An 18453-nucleotide genomic window follows, 5' to 3' on the forward strand; every position below is an offset into this window, starting at 1 on the left:
GAAAATAAAATCAGAGAGGAGAAAAAAAATGTGTTTTTTTTAAACTGCAGAAAATAAAATTCGTTTTAGCTGAAAACAGATTGGAAACTTCTGGAAGACCGAAGGAAGGATTCGATAAAAAGATTTGAATTTAATATTGGATAAAAGCGGGTCAAAAATTGCTATACCACCAAAAAGTTCTTGAAACTCACTTTTAATTTTCACCTTTTAATTTAAAAATTCTCGCTCCTGGCATTCCAATAAAAAAACAAGAGTCGGTGTGACAACAAATCCATAGCTGTGGTGGTGCACGGCGTGTCTTGTCATCGAGAGGAAAAGGGCACGCTCGGATTAATTTGCGAACTCAGCGAAATCTCGTCGGCAGGGGTGTGTTTTTGGCACCTCACCTTGCTCAGCTGATAACCAAATTAGCCCCGAGCAGCACTCGCATATTTATGGAGGGAGCGCGATGTTTTATGCAAATTTTTGCCACACGCACACATGTTGTATATCCATGCAGCGCTGTTTATTTAGTGTCGGAATTAAGCGTGGCCCCTGCACACCGCGGTCACATGTTAATGTGCTTGAGTAGTTTTACGCGTTTGCCTGCAGCTTGTTGTACTTTATTTCATTTGCATATTTTGCGCGGTATTTATGCAGTCGTAGTCATTATAAGCTGACCTCAAGCAGGATAATTTATTTCTTGGAAACTTTATTAATATTAACGTGCTGCAGGAAATGAATTGTGGAAGAAGTTGTTTGTGGTTTTAAGATTATGATTAATAAAACCAAACCTTTCTGAGGATATAAAAACTTAATTAGATTAATTTTTATGGTGCGTTATATGAAAATGCAGGAGAAAAATTAAAAAAAAACCTGTAGATGGTAAAAAATTGCATTGAATTTTATTTATTACGCTAATCAAGCAAGCCGAAATCTTTCTTCTGACCCTTCGCCTAAAAATTATATAAAGGATAAAACTTGGTTTAAAGTTTTTATTCTTTATGAAACAAAATGCAACTGGTAAATTGTGAAATTTTAACTTTGCGAACAATCCTTATTTGAATTCCAGAAATATTAAAGAAAATACAAAATATATGAAATACATTTATAATGTAAAAAAAGAAGAAGTGCTTTTCCGAAAATTGCCAAAAAGTTTTATTTAGTCTCACATATTTTTGAATGAGAACGAAAAAAATCTCTAATATTGTCAAAATAAATTTTGGAGCAAGAAAAAAATTGAATAATTGAAACCGGGCGAACCTCGTTGCAAAGAAAAATGAAAAAATATTTGCACCGAGGTTCGCCCGGTTTCAATTATTCATGAAATCCACCTCGAGTGTTACCATTCAAGAAAAAAAATTAATTGTTTTCCATTCATTTGTATTGTTTCCAACAGTCTATTAAATTTTGTGATGATTTCCAGGCACTAATTATTAATAAACGGGTGACAAAATAGACTCAAAATGAAAATTAATTGTTGCCGGGGGGAGCGATTGATAATTCACGTGACAACGAATAATTAGCGTCGTAATGATCGGACACAAAAACCCTGCGGGTGGCACCGAAATGAAATGAATTAATCGAACTACTGATATGAAGCAGTTCGCGCATGGCCACCTCTCTTTGCGTTATTAATCAGCACGAATAGCCGCTCTCGCGTTCGAATTAGTGAAGCAATGAGCCTCCGGGGCGTCGCAAAAACACTGATTGATCGGCGCTTTCCGCTCGCCATTTGTAACGAGGTTTGTCTTGACGCAACGCCGCCATTTGTTAGCCGCGGGGTGTGCAATGAATTGCAGGTGGTGAGAGATGTGGCGAGAGATTGCATCGCGACACGCGAGTGGGAGGAGGACCCGACAGAGTTTAATTGCAAAACTTAAATTCAGACAATCCAAATAACCCAGGAAGACGTTATCTGCTCTCAAACAAACACACTTTCGCCCAAGTCGGCACATCCGGTTGTTCATTTCGGCTTGAAATTAACTTTTTTCTCTCTCTTTCTCTGTTTGATCAAACCGGTAATTACACTTTTCTTTATTTCTTTCTGCTGCTCTTGCGTGTTTTTCATCCGATTCTGCGTGGTCTCCTAAATTACGTGTGCGGATTAAGTTAAAGCCGAGGAAAAATACGGCCGGGCCTTGTTTGCAGGTTTTTCTTATGAAAAAAGACACTGGCTTGCACGCACCGAGCTTTTCTCTGTGCGGCGAAAAACGGCAAAATTGAGAGCGAATCGGCTGCGTGTAAAAACGGCGGAATTAATGAATTTTGCTTGCAAGCCCCTGGACTAAAAACATTTTCGTAGAATTTTATCCTAACAAAACAGTGCTTTCCTTGTCGTTTTAATGCTATTGTTCTGTCCATTTTCTGTACACCGGCTAGCGAATTTGCATATAACTGGGCGTTGGATTAAATTTAAATTATTTGATGTTTTCTATTCTAGATGCGCCTAATTTTATTTTAAAAATTACTTTTAATTTTATAAATATAGCCAATTTATCACAATTAAAAACGTTAAATCTTCAAAGTATTTTTGGTTTCTCATTATATAATATTGATTCAATTTTAATTGATTAAATAATTGAATAGCCTAGATATCAGTGTGGTAAAATTTTATTCAAAACTAGGTAGAAATCAATTCAAGAAATTCTACAATTTAAAACTTTTATCTTTAAAATATCAATTTCCTCCTTAAAATCAATTAATTCTTCGTCAATAAATGTTTATTTTTTGTTTGAATATTTTTAATTTGAGTCATCAATAAGAGATTGAAACTAATCCGACTATGTTTCGCCTTCTCCTGAGGCAAATGACCCTTACATGGAACAATTGATGGTTGTTTGTAATCATTATTAATTACAAAAGGCAATAATGCAAAATTTATATTTAAATCATTATTATTTTCTAACATAAACATAAGATTTTAATTTGAACAATTTGAGTGGCCCTCGATACTCTTAATTATTAATTAATTGGCCTGCCGAAGCCCAATTTGGAGCTGAGCAGATTTGTCTCGCAGGCTGGTCTGACAGACAAGGCCGCGCGATTGTTTCGTAGACAACAATGTGTCGGCCGCGCATATTGTCTTGTGTGTCGCCGAGGCAGCCAAAGGAGCAGGAATTTTGAGTTGTGCCGAGTTAAGCTGCTTTATTGTCCCTAACAATGGTGTGCGCTTATTAAAGCACTGCCACCGAATCCTCTTACCCAAAGTCGCTGCTCTCCGTCCCACGGGCACACGCTCTTGTTGCCAGTCACTTTTTCCGCCGACCTCGCCTTCCCTTCCTCACACATATGCGTGTTTATTTTCAAAATCGATTTAGTCCCTGATTTAGGACGAGTCATTTTGCCCAAGCTTGTTAACAAAGTTCCATTTTAATAAAATTCAAATGAAGTTCTTGAGATTAAAAATTAAATATTAAGCAAAGCATAATCATGCGAAATCACAGAAATGAAGATAAAATATTTCTGATTTTATCTTTTTATGTATCAAGACTATGGATGGCCTATTTAAATTGTTGCTGAAAAAATTTAAGAAAAACAACTAAATTTGAAGCGTATATGTTTTACTTGTTTTAGTATAGTGAAGCTCATTTGCATTTATTTAAAAAAAAATATATATATGTTTTGACAAAGCTTTGTCAACAGACTCATTACTTTTCAATCCTCTAGAGTATTTATTGTTTGATAAATTACATTATTAACCAACAATTTTATAAAATCCTGCCTTTGAATCACAATTGAGATGCATAAAAAAACAAGCGCAGAGGTAATTTGTAAAATTGGATGTTCGTAACTCGATTTGAAATCAACTTAATTTGAAAGGGAAAACATTTGTATATCCACAGGTTATCCAGCGCGATCAATTCGCCCAGGGATTTGTTTTATTTGTTTTGCGAATAATGAGATTTTCAGAAAAACGTATAAAGAATCCGGTTGGTCTGTTGAAGGAAACAAATTCGTGACGCAAATTGGAAAAATCAAATCCACAGCCTGTCCGCACAAAGCTCTACGGGACATCAAAGAGCATCAGATAAACCGCGAGCTAGGCAAAAAATACCCAAGATAAAAATGCTTTTAAGGCTGAAACAGTCAGCAGTAAAAAGGGGAGTATAGCTGACTTTTTCCTCTCAGCAGCATACCAAAGTCAAATATGAAATCTTGACGAAAAAGCGACTAGTTGATCCACCTTTTTTTTGCTAGCATAGCCACTTGTCGCTGCAAACAGGATGACAATTTCAATCCAGCCAGGGGTCTATTTTCGACTCCCACCGAAATTGACTTGCTCGCTGGAACGATTTGACAGGCAGGCAGTCCAAATTCATACAAACATATAATATATATTATTATAGCTTGGGGCAAAAAGTCCGTTTTGCTCTTTTCCTGGCATTTTATTTGACGAGCAAATAATGTGGATTTTTGCAAAAGTGCCAGTCCGCCCTCGCCAGCAGGTGAATAAACTCTCTCACTTGTTTGTTCAGTGGAAATTTATTTCGGGCTTCTCTTATTTTCAAAACAGAGGAAATATATATGCATAGTTTGTTGCTTTTTTTCTCTTTATTTCCTCTTTGCGTCAAATATTTGAGAGAGAAATTCTTAATATTTACCATTTCTTTTCTGGCAACAAATATTTAATCCACATACAATAGTTAAATCTGATGCGAGTAAATTTTTGTTGAATATTTAATATTTGATAAATTGGCAAAGCATGCAGAAGCATTGACAACTGAGAGGCCATGCATGTATAGCATGCTTTTTTGCAATGTTTTTTATTTTTATTTTCAAATAAGAGCAAGCAATAGAAGATTCAAATTCAAATACGCTGATATTAATTCACAGAACGTGTAATTTCGAACAGGCTTTTATTAGAGTTTGAACTGGTATGAGTTAATTTGAATATAGAAACGATCAAAGTGATTTATTGATTATATGGTTGTCTATTTTGAATGAATAACCTCAATTCCGCTTGGAAACATAAACCAATTTGGGTTTCAATTCAAACTGAATTCTCTCTCTAAACAAATGAACAAAAAAAATTATAGTTGGTGGAATTGGGTTGCTTTGATTAATTAATGTTATTCTTTTATTATTGTTGTTTATTTGTCCATTCATCATTAAAAAATTCCTTTTAAACCAAAAAGCCTTACCTTTTTTTAAACCACTGCCTTCACAAAGATTTAAAACAAAATTAAAATAATCTAAACCATGAAATTTTTTTAATTTTTATAGAAATTGAACCAAAAAAACTCTCAAAAAATTAGTTTTTCAAATTTTCTGCTAAAAAACGATTGATCGTGACTGAACCTGGCAACTTTCTGACTTACTTAGTTAGGCTTCAACCTAGAAAGTCGTCTTTTTTGAAGAATTTATTTTTACCACTCTAACCATAAGGATTAAAAACATTGGGGGGGGGGGGAGTTTTCGTTCTGACTGACTGCTGAATATATTAAATAAATCTTTTAAAAAATTTATAGCCTGTTGAAATAACATAGCTGCTCCTGAATTTGAAATGTCAACAGAACTTTTAATAATACAAGTTTTGTAGAATGAAGTGGCAAAGCGCAGCAAGCATCTGTTCCTCGCTTGATTAAATTTCCCGCAGAACTCAAAGTTTGCCGGCATTGAAAGTATATTTGAGGAAAAATGCAAATTCGGTGCGGGTTGTCGTCAGGGCGAAACTCAGTGTATTCAAATTTGGCAGTTTGGCTGCCTGGCGTGAACACCTCCGTCTTTTATTCCTCTTCGGCTTGAGCGAATTAGCATTTTTCTCAGCTTTGGCCTGCGGTTTTATATATTAAACGGGAAATTCAGCTGCCAACGACACACACGACTGACCGAGAGGAGGGAGCGCGAAATTAAAACGAGCCTCGACGCAATTGGCATATTTTTTATCCGCCAAATGACGGCCTCGTCAAGCGCAGGCTCCACCGCAGACGAGAGGGAAATAAATTTTCACTCCAATTTTAATGGCGAAATCAATCGGCCCTCGCTCCGACTGGCAGTGATTGGGTGCGAGAAGCAAAAGAAAAAGTTTTTAACCGAAAAAAATAAGAGCAAAAGGCGGTCGGGCAAAAGTTTTCTCGCCCTGCTGGATTTTCTGCACCCTCTCGAAAATCGGAGAAAATCTGATCATTTTTTTCTTTTTCCATCTTCCATCAGAGATAACGAGCGCGAAATTTCTTCCCCCCTGATCTGCACTTCTGTTTTTTTAATTCCCCAGGACGACTTTCATCGCACCTCCCGCGACCCAAATATCTGCGCAGCCATAAATCTCCGAGGGCGAGAAGCAACCGATGCAAATCTAATTTACTACCTGGCACTTTTCACGTGCGATCGACTCGCCGATTAATTGTTGCTGCCGAGTGGCTGCACACATTTAAGTGCTGCAGCTTACGGCCGCATTAAGGCCGATCGATTTTTGTATTTTTACCTTTCTAGGTCGGCAAAATTTTCCTGCGTTGTTCATTTAAAAAGATTGGGATTACCTGACGAAATATTTCAGTTTTAATTTCGCTGAAATTTTTCTAACTTGATCAGAAAGAAATTTAAGAAAATATTTCAACAAAAAAATCAATTAAAATTGTGAGCTTTTAGGAGGTTATTTATCCATAAATATTTTAATATTAATTTTATTAATTTTTCCAATAATTATTACATCACATTTTTCAATTGTCGAAAACAATTTATATTAAAAACAGGCATTGTTGGACGAAACGGCACTACCACTAGCAAAATATTGTATTTTTAATGTAATTTGCTTTATGCAAGACGGACGGTTGCGTAGAGTTTTAAATAACAAGATTTTTTAGCACAACCTGAAATAAAAAGTTTAATTGTCGTGAAATTGAACAATGAAAAAATGAATTGACGCATTAAAAAGAATGCCAAAACTCTCACAGGACTCGCATGCATAGCAGCCTTAATGTTATTTTCTCTCAATTTGGAATATTAAATCAGATACATGCTTATTATGGTAATGTATGATCCTTTTGATCATCATTACAGAAGTAAAAATTACAAAATTCATTTTAAAATTTAAAATAAGACATGTTTATCAATTATTAAAATGCTTTCATAAAAAAATTATTTTCATTGTTGAATTCAAAAGAAAACTTTATAAAGAAAAGAAACCACGAGCATCGATACTTTTGAAAATTCTCGTTTGAGTAGAACAATTTTATTATTCCCAGCCTGCATTGCCACAGGTATATAGTATTTGGTGCAAGGATCTCGCAGTCGCAAGCGGTGCACCATAAAAATATTTCGTCGTAAATCCAGTCAAGAAACGTGAACCGGCTTTTTGCAAAAAAAGAGTCGCAGAAATAGCGCTTTCTCGCGTCTCCAGTTGGTAGTAAAATGCACAACACATTACGACCGGCTACACTTTAGTGTGTTTAATTAAAAAGGGAATTGAACTGAAACGCCTTTATTATCCCCCGAAGCGCCATGTTACGTAAGCATTCAATAAGCTGCGCCGAGGCTAATGATTATTTGCAATTGTGTCGGCGCGTGCGGGTGCGAGAGTTGAAACTTTCGCCGCCTTTTTGTTTGCCTTTTGCTCTTAATTAAAGTTAACGCGAGGAAATATATTCGAGTCGCAACGTAAACGGGCGCCGCTCAAAACTTCTTCCCCAGAATTTTCGACCCGGATAAACAAACATTATGAGAGAGAACCAACATCCTAATCGCTTTCACGGAGGAAAACACCTGGTGGCGCCGCAAGAGTTAAACTTTGTCTATATGCATATCATTATGTAATGCCTTCCTCAGTTTTCATGACTAGCCTCATTGTGGAACGCTAATTATTGCGCTGTGCTTAATAGAACATCTAATTAACTCTTTGGTAAACAAGTTAGCTCATTTGTAGTTAAGAAAATATTTTTCATTCAAAGTCTCAAAGTTTATGGTGAGAATCTCTTATTAAGAAACCAGCAAGGAAAATTGAGAATGTTCGGCGAAAGTGTAATGATTCGATTTTAATAACTTTTTCTTACCTTATCAGTGAGAGTGGGAAAATTTGCAACCTTTCCATTATTTATTTATATTTTAAGTTATCTTGACTTATTTGGACAAAATTTTCAAGAATAATTAAAATTGTACAATATTGTCAATAGATATGAAAGACATAAAGATGTTCTAAAGACTAGCAAAAAAAAATTTTTGTCTGAAAGAACCGAGAAGAATAAATAATAATAATAACAACAATAAAGTTGAATTCACGTAAGGGCCAAACTTTTTAATTATTGGAGAATGAAATGATGTACATGCCTCTGCTATTATCCCTGCAAAAATATTTTAACTACCTAATCTGAATATATTTTTTTTTTATATATTTAATTTTTCTATCTAAAACTTTCGCAATTTCCTTCAAAATTTTATAACACTAATGAAATGATTTATGTGCAGAGAAAACTCAAACACTTGTGGTTCAATGAGCCAAATCTGATCTGCAAACACATCCCCACTTGTTGAACCCGATCCTTATATTGTCAGTAAAATAAATAATAATCTCTCTTCTATCTGACTTGTTTGAGAAAAGTATCACAGAATTGAATAGAAAAAGAATTTGGATTGCAAAGTCAGCAGAAAATCGGAAAGGCTTTCGGCAAAGTGCCAAAACGGCCGAGGGTGCAAAAGTGGCACACAACGGAAATCAGACGCCCGAATTCCGATTTGCTGACTTCCTTTGACCCGCAGCTAAATTTAAGGCCGCTTTTCCTCACATGTACAAAATCCTTTGAAACCACAAACGAGCGCTGCGGCTGCACAAACAAAGATATTTCACCAAGTTTGAATAAATATATTCCCGTCGCGCGTTTGGCATTGATTTCAGCGTCCTGTGTTGCTAAAATTCGCAGCACGCGCAACACCCGAATCCAATTCGGAGGCGAGCGACACACAGAAATGTATGAATGGTGCGAATGCAATGGAGTGGAAACTGTTTGCTTAATATCGAGAGATTCGTTTGAAAATTTCCATGAAGCACTTTGCTGAATTTGGAACAAGTGATTATTTTGACCATCAAAAGATAAATTTACTAACCACGTTCAACAAACTTTTGAATAATGTCATGAATTGTTTAATTACTGAGTCTCATCAGAAATAAATCAGCTAGAATGTTTTTAAAATTTTATAGTGTAGATAGCAGAAGCATCTGCAGGTGTCTGCGAATTTTTATTTATAACAAATAGAATTTGCAAATAATTTATAATTATGTAATAATTATATTTTGGTGTCCCTGATGGAGAGTCAATTAGTGATGAGCAAAATGTTTTCCAAGTACTTTGAAAGCAATTTTACCGTAACTCTTAAATTAGCTCGACGAAACTTCCTCGGGCGTGAGAATTCAATCAATTAAAAAGTTACATCTAGAAGAAATTTAGCATTTCTGAGAAAAGTCACACTTTGTCAAAGGAAACACGTGCAACTTTCTAGTCTTGCCGCTCCACAAAATTGAAATCAAACAAAACGTAAGCGTGTCGCTCTCTTTTAGGCTGCAGCAAAGCGAAATAATTAATTAAATTTTCGCGCTCCAGCGGCCCAGAAAGCGTTCTCGTCGGCTCTCTCATTCTGCACCTCTCTTTCTCCTTTGTGCGAGACCCTTTGAACTCGGCAGGGACAGACAGACAGACTGTTTACTTCGTTTTTTGACTGCGGCAAAATCAACACCGACGTCTTGCAGGCGCGAGAGGGATTTCGCATAGAAACTTTCGCAGCATCACCTCAAGTAGGTCGACCGTGTGCGCTATTTTGCGTAATTTACAAACTTGCAAACACTCACGTTTGTTGTATTCAATTAGGGCATCGGAAAGAGGATTAATGGCGTGTGTGCGGTTTGTTTGTTCCTCGACAGCTTGCAAATTTGTCGCTAATTAATTTTGATGTGTCGGTCGGTGGTTAACATTTTGCAATTCAGCAAACAAACACAATTATAGTGGATGCTATTGCAACATTCTAGGTAGGTGCAATTTCCCGTCAGAGAAAACAGAAGATCATTATATAATATTTTTTAAATCACCACTGACAGACTTTTTTACATGAAAAAGTGATTTTGCAGACTCTAAATTTGGCATTCGTATTACCAGATAAAGATATTTCTCATTTAAAAATCTAACTGCCATAGAAACACAATTTTTTTTACAATTCTTTAGAGAATATTTAAATATTCAAAATTTAATATGTTTTACTTCCATTTCTTCAGTTATTGACAGCACACGGATTTCTGATACTTAAAAATAAGTTCGATTAAGAATAAACCTTTAAACTTCTCATGAAAAGATAATTGTATTTGCCAAGGATTAAAAATAGTACAAATTAAATTCTGCATGGCTTCGTATATTAATAATAATTCTGTGCCAAACTGTATTTTCCATTCGAAACAGCCCAAAAAATATTTTAATTATAATCTTAAAATGGTCTGAAAGTCATTAAGTGGAATTTATTTTCCCAATTCTTTTGAATGAAATTGAAATAATTTGCAAGCGCTGATTAATCAGAACTCAATCGTGAGAATTAATTTTTTAGCATAAAAGAACATGATAATAATTTCTTAAACCATCTTCACCGGTCTGTTTATTATTATAAACTTTAATTCCGAAGAAACGTTTTTAAAGATCAAACATAAATATAAGAAACAGAGATTAAAAGTATATAAAATTATTGATTTTTATTTGTTCAAATTATTGTTTAAAAAAAATTAATAAAAAATTGTTGGAAGGGAAACATTGAACTATTGGTCAACAAAGGCACCACACAAACAATGATTTTAATTGTTATTTATTCTTTTCACATGACAAAAACTTCCAAAATGAAAATAGACGCCAGCAGCCGCCATAGATTTAAAGTAGAAAAAAGTATTTCCAAAGCTCGACAAGTGCTGAAATTGATTCCATTGAATTTTTTGATGTACGTGTTCTCTGCCCAAACTATATAATATGCATTACATTAGCTGGCGGGTGGCGAGATATGGGAGGTCGGATCGATAGGTATCGACGTGTGCGGCAATGATTGCCGACTTGCTCCTTTCCGCCTCAACAAGCTCGGCTTTTATTGATCGGCCGTGGAAACAATGCACCGTGGCCGCCAGAATTAACTAACGAGATAACATCTTCAGCACACCGGCAGGCTCTCATTATGAAAATCATCGGGTGCTCTCTCGTGCGCCCCGCACGGGGTCTGCACATTTCGCAGCTGCGGCGAGACCGGCGGCGGCGACGACGACGAGGGCTTTCGCGAGCACGGGCGTCGATTGTTTTCTTACACGGCCTCCGAATGTAGGTCAGGAGGTGTTTTATACACGCTTAAAATAAAAGAGCGAAATCTCGCGATTTTCACTCGTGACAAAAAAAAACATGTCCTCGTGCAGCTGTTTATATCTATCACGAAGGACTAACTTGCAACTCGAAGAGAAAGGGATGAAAAGTATGAAGAGTTGGATGGTAACTTTTCCGCTGTTAGAAGCACATTAAAAATAAGTGGAGCAAAAATGCTGCGAATTTCTGTAAAATTGTGCAGTATTTTTTTATGATAACATTCAGACTTCAAATTAATCTAGAAAATGTAAAAATCCTTACAAATTTGTAAAAATGTAGCTTAAATAAATTTAAAAAGATTAATCATCACTGCAGCGATGTTGAGCTGTAGTTAAAATAAAGGAAGATCACGAATAATTAAAGTAAATGGGAAAAATATACATTTAATAATTTATAATTATTCTGTTATTCTGAATATCACAAAATGTCTTGACTGAAATCAAAACCTTTTAAAATAATTCGCACTCTAAATGTTGAAATAGGAATTGATAGAATGCTTAAATTTACATGAAGGACGACCAGATCAATAAATTTGTGAGAAAATATGCAAATTACATTTTTGTAAGCCGTGCTATAAATACTGCAACTTTTCTCTAAGTTTAAATTATTTTAGCAGAAAACTCCTTTGAAGTGCGAATTTTTTCGGTCATGATTTCAATTTCATAAAATTTTGTATTCATTTGAATTGAAGAGTAAAAATCATTCCTTGAAAGCTGCTATTGAAATGCCAAATAATTACAAATTTTAATTTTTACTCATTGATTCCTCTGATTGTGGTAAATTTCAATTCAATTCTTTTATTCTTTAACAACAAGGCGACAAAATTTAATTTAAATGCAATCCTGAAAACCAATTTATCGCGCAACTGAAAGTATTCCATCAAAAAGCTTCCAATTTAATCAAATTGAATATTGAATGGCAGCTCTCGGCACTCATCTTCTACGAGAGCGAGCGAGAGAGATTTGTATTGGCGTGTGTATTATTTCATTTGAAGCGGAGATCCAATTATTTGCGGCGGGCAGTATTCCACGACCCTGAATCCGCAGAATCACCATGCGGTGGTGGTCGCCGACTGAATGACCATGCAGTTTTAACAAGGGCCGTTCGACCGCACGTGTGCGGCTAATTTGAAACGATTTGCTCGAGGTCTGGCTGAGCTATTATTTTCAATTATGCGCTCGGAAAAAGAACAAGTCTCGAATTATTAATTCGATGAACACGTTTATGATTCCCTGGAGCAGAGTGAGATGCGCTGGAAAAGTGGAGAATGATTCAGTGGGGCGAATAATTCATGCTTGATGCAGTCTCGCAATTTAATTTTCCATTAATATATTTCCATCCGAGGATTGTTTGTTTAGAACTGCACTGCAGACTGAGAGGTGCAGCTTCATTTTTACACAACACAGAATACTACAGAGAGAGGGGCATTGTTTTCACTGCGGCTTCATGGCACAATACACGTAACTTTTAAATTAACTGTGTTTTCTCTGCGGTGGAGGTAAATCTCGCCGGAACGCGATCTTTGTTAGTTCCCAACGCTAAATGAAAACATTTGAAATTTTCTAGTATAAAATTGAAAAGAATTTTCATAAAAAGAGTAATTCTAATGGATAACTTTTGAGGCAAAATTTTAATTGAAAAATCCTCAGGTAAAAGTTCCTTATTGAAGAGGTATTTACAATTTTCATGCATGAATTGAAACTCTTCATAATTATGTATCTTTTTGAAATTGTTACATTTTAAATTATAGTTTGCTTACCTTTAAATTGTCTTTCTTTCATATGGAGAAATACAAATAAAAACTCTACTTGATGTACAGAAGCAAAATTGAAATATATTCATTCACTTCCATTACATGAAAGATGTATAAATTTATATTAAAATTGTGTATGTATGATATAAAATGTCAGCTCCCGAGAGAACGAGGCTGCCAGCAAACTTGATACATATTCCTTTTGCATGCTTGACAACCTTTTTCTTGAAAATAATACCAGGGTGAGATCGTGCAAAATAGAGTTCGATCAGGTGAGGCAGTTAAGCTCAAGCTATTTATCGAGGGCAACGCGCATTTTGCCCGATCGTGTGTGTTTTCCAGGCAGCACTCCCGATCAACAACCCCATCTACAAACTGTAATACATGCAGTTATTTGCATATCATGCTCGCAGATTTGCTTGTTCAAAGTGGAGAAAAAACAAATGGCTACAAAATTACTACGATAAACTTCATCCTGCTGAACAAATAGAAAAAAATTATAAAAAAAAATAATAAAACAATAGTTATTTGTTTCTAAAATCACCTTTTAATTTCATGAATTAGGTGAATCTGGCGATCCAACCTGATATTCAATGCGTTTATGAACTTCAAGATATTTAGAAATATAGTTACCTGAAAAAATACCGAAAATATTAATTATTTATAATATTTTGTCATATTATCACATACAGAAGCTAAATGTGAGCCACATAACTTTTACCAATACAAATATTTTAAAATAATTAAAATAATTATATTTACACATTAATTTCAAAATTCAGAAAAATATCTCAATTTTAAGTAAAAAGATTAATATTATGTAAACCTCAAGATCTGTTAAACGGAGTGACATTTTTATTTATTTAGCATTTGCAATACTATAAGTGCACGTGCTCATTTTGTAAGGGTCGATGGCGTGCACATATTTTAAATCGTGCAGTGCACAGCGAGCAGAAAGTTTACACATGCATCAGTTGTTTCACTCCCTCGCTTTTCCTCTCACTCGAGTGCATAGACGGACAAATAATGATGTTTGCACTCTGGCATATCGTTAACTGCAATAACTGTTGTTATTCATAGAGAGGGGGAAAATAATGAGCAGCCTTTTAATGAGGCCAATGCGATCCTATTATTACTCGGTCAGTCGCCCTCGTTTTCTGCAATGTGTTGCCGATTTGTATGAAAGTTCAAGCTGTATTGGTCGGAGAGCGAAACGAGTCGTTATGAATGGTAATTAGGCCAGATTTTCAGATTTTGCATCCTCAAAGCTGAGCGTCATAGAGAGTCTAATATATTTTTAGCTCGATTATTTGTTATTATAACTTCGAAATGAAAAATGGATGCATTTTTTACAGATGAAAGACTGATGAGAATTAATAGTTTATAGCTAATTGTTTATTATGCTTTAAAACTTGAATATTAAAATGCTACATACACAAAAAGCTATCTAACGACAGATTGATGGGGGGGGGGGGTGATTTTTATAGGGTGATTAGCGCGCAGCCGACCATTTTTTACAACGAACCCTGACTTCTTCAATTCCAATTTATCACAATTAAGATAATTTTAAATTGAATTAAAATGATAGGCAACATGTTGTTCATTTGTGTCGTGCGTGTTGCATAATCTTCCCCACGACAGGCAGTTTTTTTGTACCATTTTATACCAATCCAAAAAACCTAAACCGAAACACATCGACTAACAATTCCAATAAGGGCTGAAAGCTTTAAATCTTGTTATTTTTCCCTCGCCCGAACGAAATAAAATAAACATATGCTTTGTTATGCTGCAACATTTGAAGCACGTTTTCCCTGTGTGGTCTGCGGGAAGCTTTCAATCTCTGCCTTTCTCTCTGCCCGCCAATATTCTGATTCACTCCATCCGGCCGAGGTTGCACTTCAAAAAAGGCAATAAGGGAAAGTGGCTTTCTTTCGTGCGTGGTCCAGATGGCCTTCGACGAATGTCAAAAACGTGCGCGCATCTTTTTCCAATGCCGACGGCGTCTCCGAGGACGAACATTGAATTTGAGAACTTACTTTTCTCCGTAACAAGCAAAATGCAAATGAACTCTGCAGTCTCCACTCTTATTCAGCTCCGCTAATGAATTCTGCGTAAACTTGTTCTGTCCCCCGCTGGGACTTTTTTATATTTTTAACTTTATTCCGCAAAAAGCTCCGTTTTTACGGGAGGCGTTCGTAATAAAGCCTTTTAAGGAATTAATTTCGCGCGGCCCACCGTGAAAGGCAAAAAGTTGGACCGGCCGTAGCTCGGCGCCGGCAGTCTAATTTAAATGGCCTCCTCCGCCTCCTTGCTCGTCTAGATGCAAATTAAGCCAATGATATATCGCGTGTAAAATTAAACTTTTCCGGCGTAAACACGCAGTCGGCGTGAAAAATGGAAAAAGAGAAAGCGGAGACACACCGAGTGCTAGAAAGAGACGAGGGTCTTTCATCTCGCCGCGCCGCCGAGCAAAACAAAATCTCCAGAGACGAACTGTGAAAAACATGCCGGGTTTAACCGTTTATATGTTTGCACGACTGACATATAGTAAAACGAAAACGAAAATGTAACTTACCGTTCGTAAAGGTTTAACACTCCAGCTTTTATCCTATTGCTGTACTTTTTGTCAGCATCAAAAGAAAAATAATTGAATTCTAGTTTATTTGATATAGAATAATATTGAATAAGGAAAAATCCATTTTTTAAAGCAATTTTGAATTTAAAAAAGCTCCTTTTTCTATAATAACACTACACATGGATTGTTAATTTTAGAACTCTTTTGAATGAAGAAGATTTTATATTTCGAAGCTGAAAAATCTGTTGAGTTTTTATTAACACAAAACGTTATCAACTTTTAGATAAGTTAAAATTATTCATTGAAATTGTTTTAAATCATAAATCATCAAAGATGAATAAAATTTTGCGCACTGAAATAAGATTCCTTAAGCACGCGAGCTATTAATTTATTGAATTAATTTGAAATCTGAATAAAATCCACCTTTTTCTACAAAAAATATGAAAAAAATATATTTCAAAAAGAAACGCACTAAAATTTCAAACCATATCACTAAAAAAATTCTTCCAAAATCCCAGATCTGTGCTTGAAAATTATTTGTTTTGATGAATGTGTGCAATTTTTGAAATTTCTATGAAATTGGTTATTTAATTTTGTTGCGTTGAAATTTATTGAGAACGCCGAACAAAAATTCAATCTTCTGCAAATACCAAAATATTTCCACGTAGCTAAAGAATTTTTATTTGTTTGCAGGCTTCAACACTTACACGCACAACGAGTCTGCCCACTCGGCGCGGATGCCGGATGAAATCCTTGCGGTGACGTACGAGGACGGCCACTGGAGCAAACCCTACTACGATTGCGGTGGTGCCAACATCTGGATGCTCACCTACACGGTGCCCTTCTTCGGCTTTGACCACCAGGCCAACAAATACTACTTCAAGTGAGTCAATGTTTGTCTTTTTTATGCCTCTATATACTGAAGTGATTACGAGGATATTTTCTTTATCCGTTTTGAACCGACGAAATAACGAGATTTGGTCCGGCAAATCAAACAAAGGCCCTTTGCTCTCTTTGCTATTGATCGCGAAAAGCACCTCACAAGTATCAACTTTCCTCCGCCGGAGAGAGAACAGATCAGACATTTATATGCAATCCTAGACGCTCTTTCACCGTCTTGCTTGGCTACCTGCGCTGAAAACAAAAGGACCAGTTGATTGAGCGGTTCGATCATGTTTCTGAAGCACGCGCGCTCTTCCTTCTGACCGTCTGGTTGCGGCTTCAACGGCGTTCGATCAAATTTCATCCAAATCCAATTCGACCAACTCACTTTGATCATTATTATTACTTTACAGGATTATCTTCTCTTTGTAGGCAGAAAATGTTGCTTTGAAAGAACGGGTGTTCGAAATGGAAAAATGTTGGTCCGTGTTCAAGAGGATTATTATCAGAGATGAAAAAGGCTGTAAGGATTTTTAATCACTGAAATTGAAAATCCCTTTCTGAGCCGCCGCCATTATACGTGGGCAATTTTCACCGTGGCGATAAATATTAAGCTGAGCGACGAGAGTAACTAGCTGTGAAGGGCTCTCGTGTGCCTGCCTCCATTCCTCTCTCCGACCGACCGTTCATTCGTCCGTCGGAGAGTCGCACATTGTAATTTGCATCCGCTCGAGAGCGATTTCCCTTTTTGGTTGACGAATTCAGTTCTGACGCCGTTTGAATGTGCTTAATCGCATTTTCCATTTAGGCCGTGCTCACCCGGCAACCCCACTTTACCAGTGAGTGAATCGCAGTCCCTGTAGCCAGTTGGATGCGTCAAACGCTTGTCATTTTCAATTCGCACTTGTAAAGCAATAGGCTTTTTGAAATATAAAGTGACTGAATCCATAAATGTGTGAAATCTTTCTCGGCAGTAAAAAAGATATAATTTTTTGTACCAAGAATTTTTTGCTGGTATAACTTATAATACTTCAAATTCAAATTAATTTTGAATATTTTTTATTTTTAGAAAAAGCCTGAATATATTATGAATTTTTTGTTAAAAAGGAAGACAGATCTGCGGTGGGCACAGCGAAATCAGCGATTTTGTCGTTTACTTTATTGAAAAGAATGAAGTTCAAGAAGAAATAACTGAAATCAAAATAAAATAAAATTACTGATTAATTTTGAATCTGTGGTTTAAAAAAAAGAAGAAAAATTTTCCTCAGAAGTGCTTTGAAGTTTTCACTGACCTTTAAAAGTTTGCAAAATCTTTAAAAAATAAGTAGAATTCTAAAACCAACTTCAATTTTTAAAACATTTTAGCTCTTTTTGTTGCCAAAAAAAGACCAAAATTTGTCCCAAAATAAAATCACTCTATTTAAATTTGTTTCTAAATTTGCAATAAATTCTTACAAAATAGATAGGAATATTTAGGAAGAAAATTTTTCAAAGAATTCTCAAAATAACATTAATTTAATAACTTAAAGTGAACAAAAACTACCCTAAAAAATTGCATAATGAAATTCAACAAACATTTCCACTCTCAGATTTAAAATACATGTTTTTCAACAGTCCAATTTGTCTCTCCAATGTTAGTTGAACGGCGTAGCCACAAAAAATATTAGAAAGGAAACTTTTGGTCTGCGTCACGGACGTCACGGTAAATACCAGAGCATCAAAGTTTAAATTAAAAGGAAAACTCATAATATTGTGGCGTAGCGCAGACTGAAAGCAAAAACCTCGTATCAAAGAGCGAAAATAGACGGCAGCCACTTTTTCACCCGTACCTCATTTTCACACACCACGATGTTTGAAATTCCGAGGCACAAAGTTTGCTCTCACCGCGAGCGAATAGATTTGCAAATGAGATGTCACGTAGCTCGTAATCCCCGCGGCGATTGACGCGTTGTCTC

At 35.8% G+C, this 18453-nt stretch overlaps 1 protein-coding gene across 2 annotated transcripts in view; it reads left to right on the plus strand.

The window, feature by feature from the left end:
- LOC132199846 (probable G-protein coupled receptor CG31760) overlaps positions 1-18453 on the plus strand; it is a 90808-nt gene that overhangs the window by 19826 nt on the left and 52529 nt on the right. For both annotated transcript variants that reach the window (XM_059624889.1, XM_059624888.1), the window contains exon 3: positions 16310-16499. In XM_059624889.1, the coding sequence (XP_059480872.1) occupies positions 16310-16499 (190 nt within the window). The remainder of the gene's footprint in view (positions 1-16309; positions 16500-18453) is intronic.

This window comes from Neocloeon triangulifer, unplaced genomic scaffold (assembly GCF_031216515.1).
Source record: "Neocloeon triangulifer isolate White Clay Creek 2 clone unplaced genomic scaffold, ASM3121651v1 ptg000014l, whole genome shotgun sequence".
NCBI lineage: Eukaryota > Metazoa > Arthropoda > Insecta > Ephemeroptera > Baetidae > Neocloeon > Neocloeon triangulifer.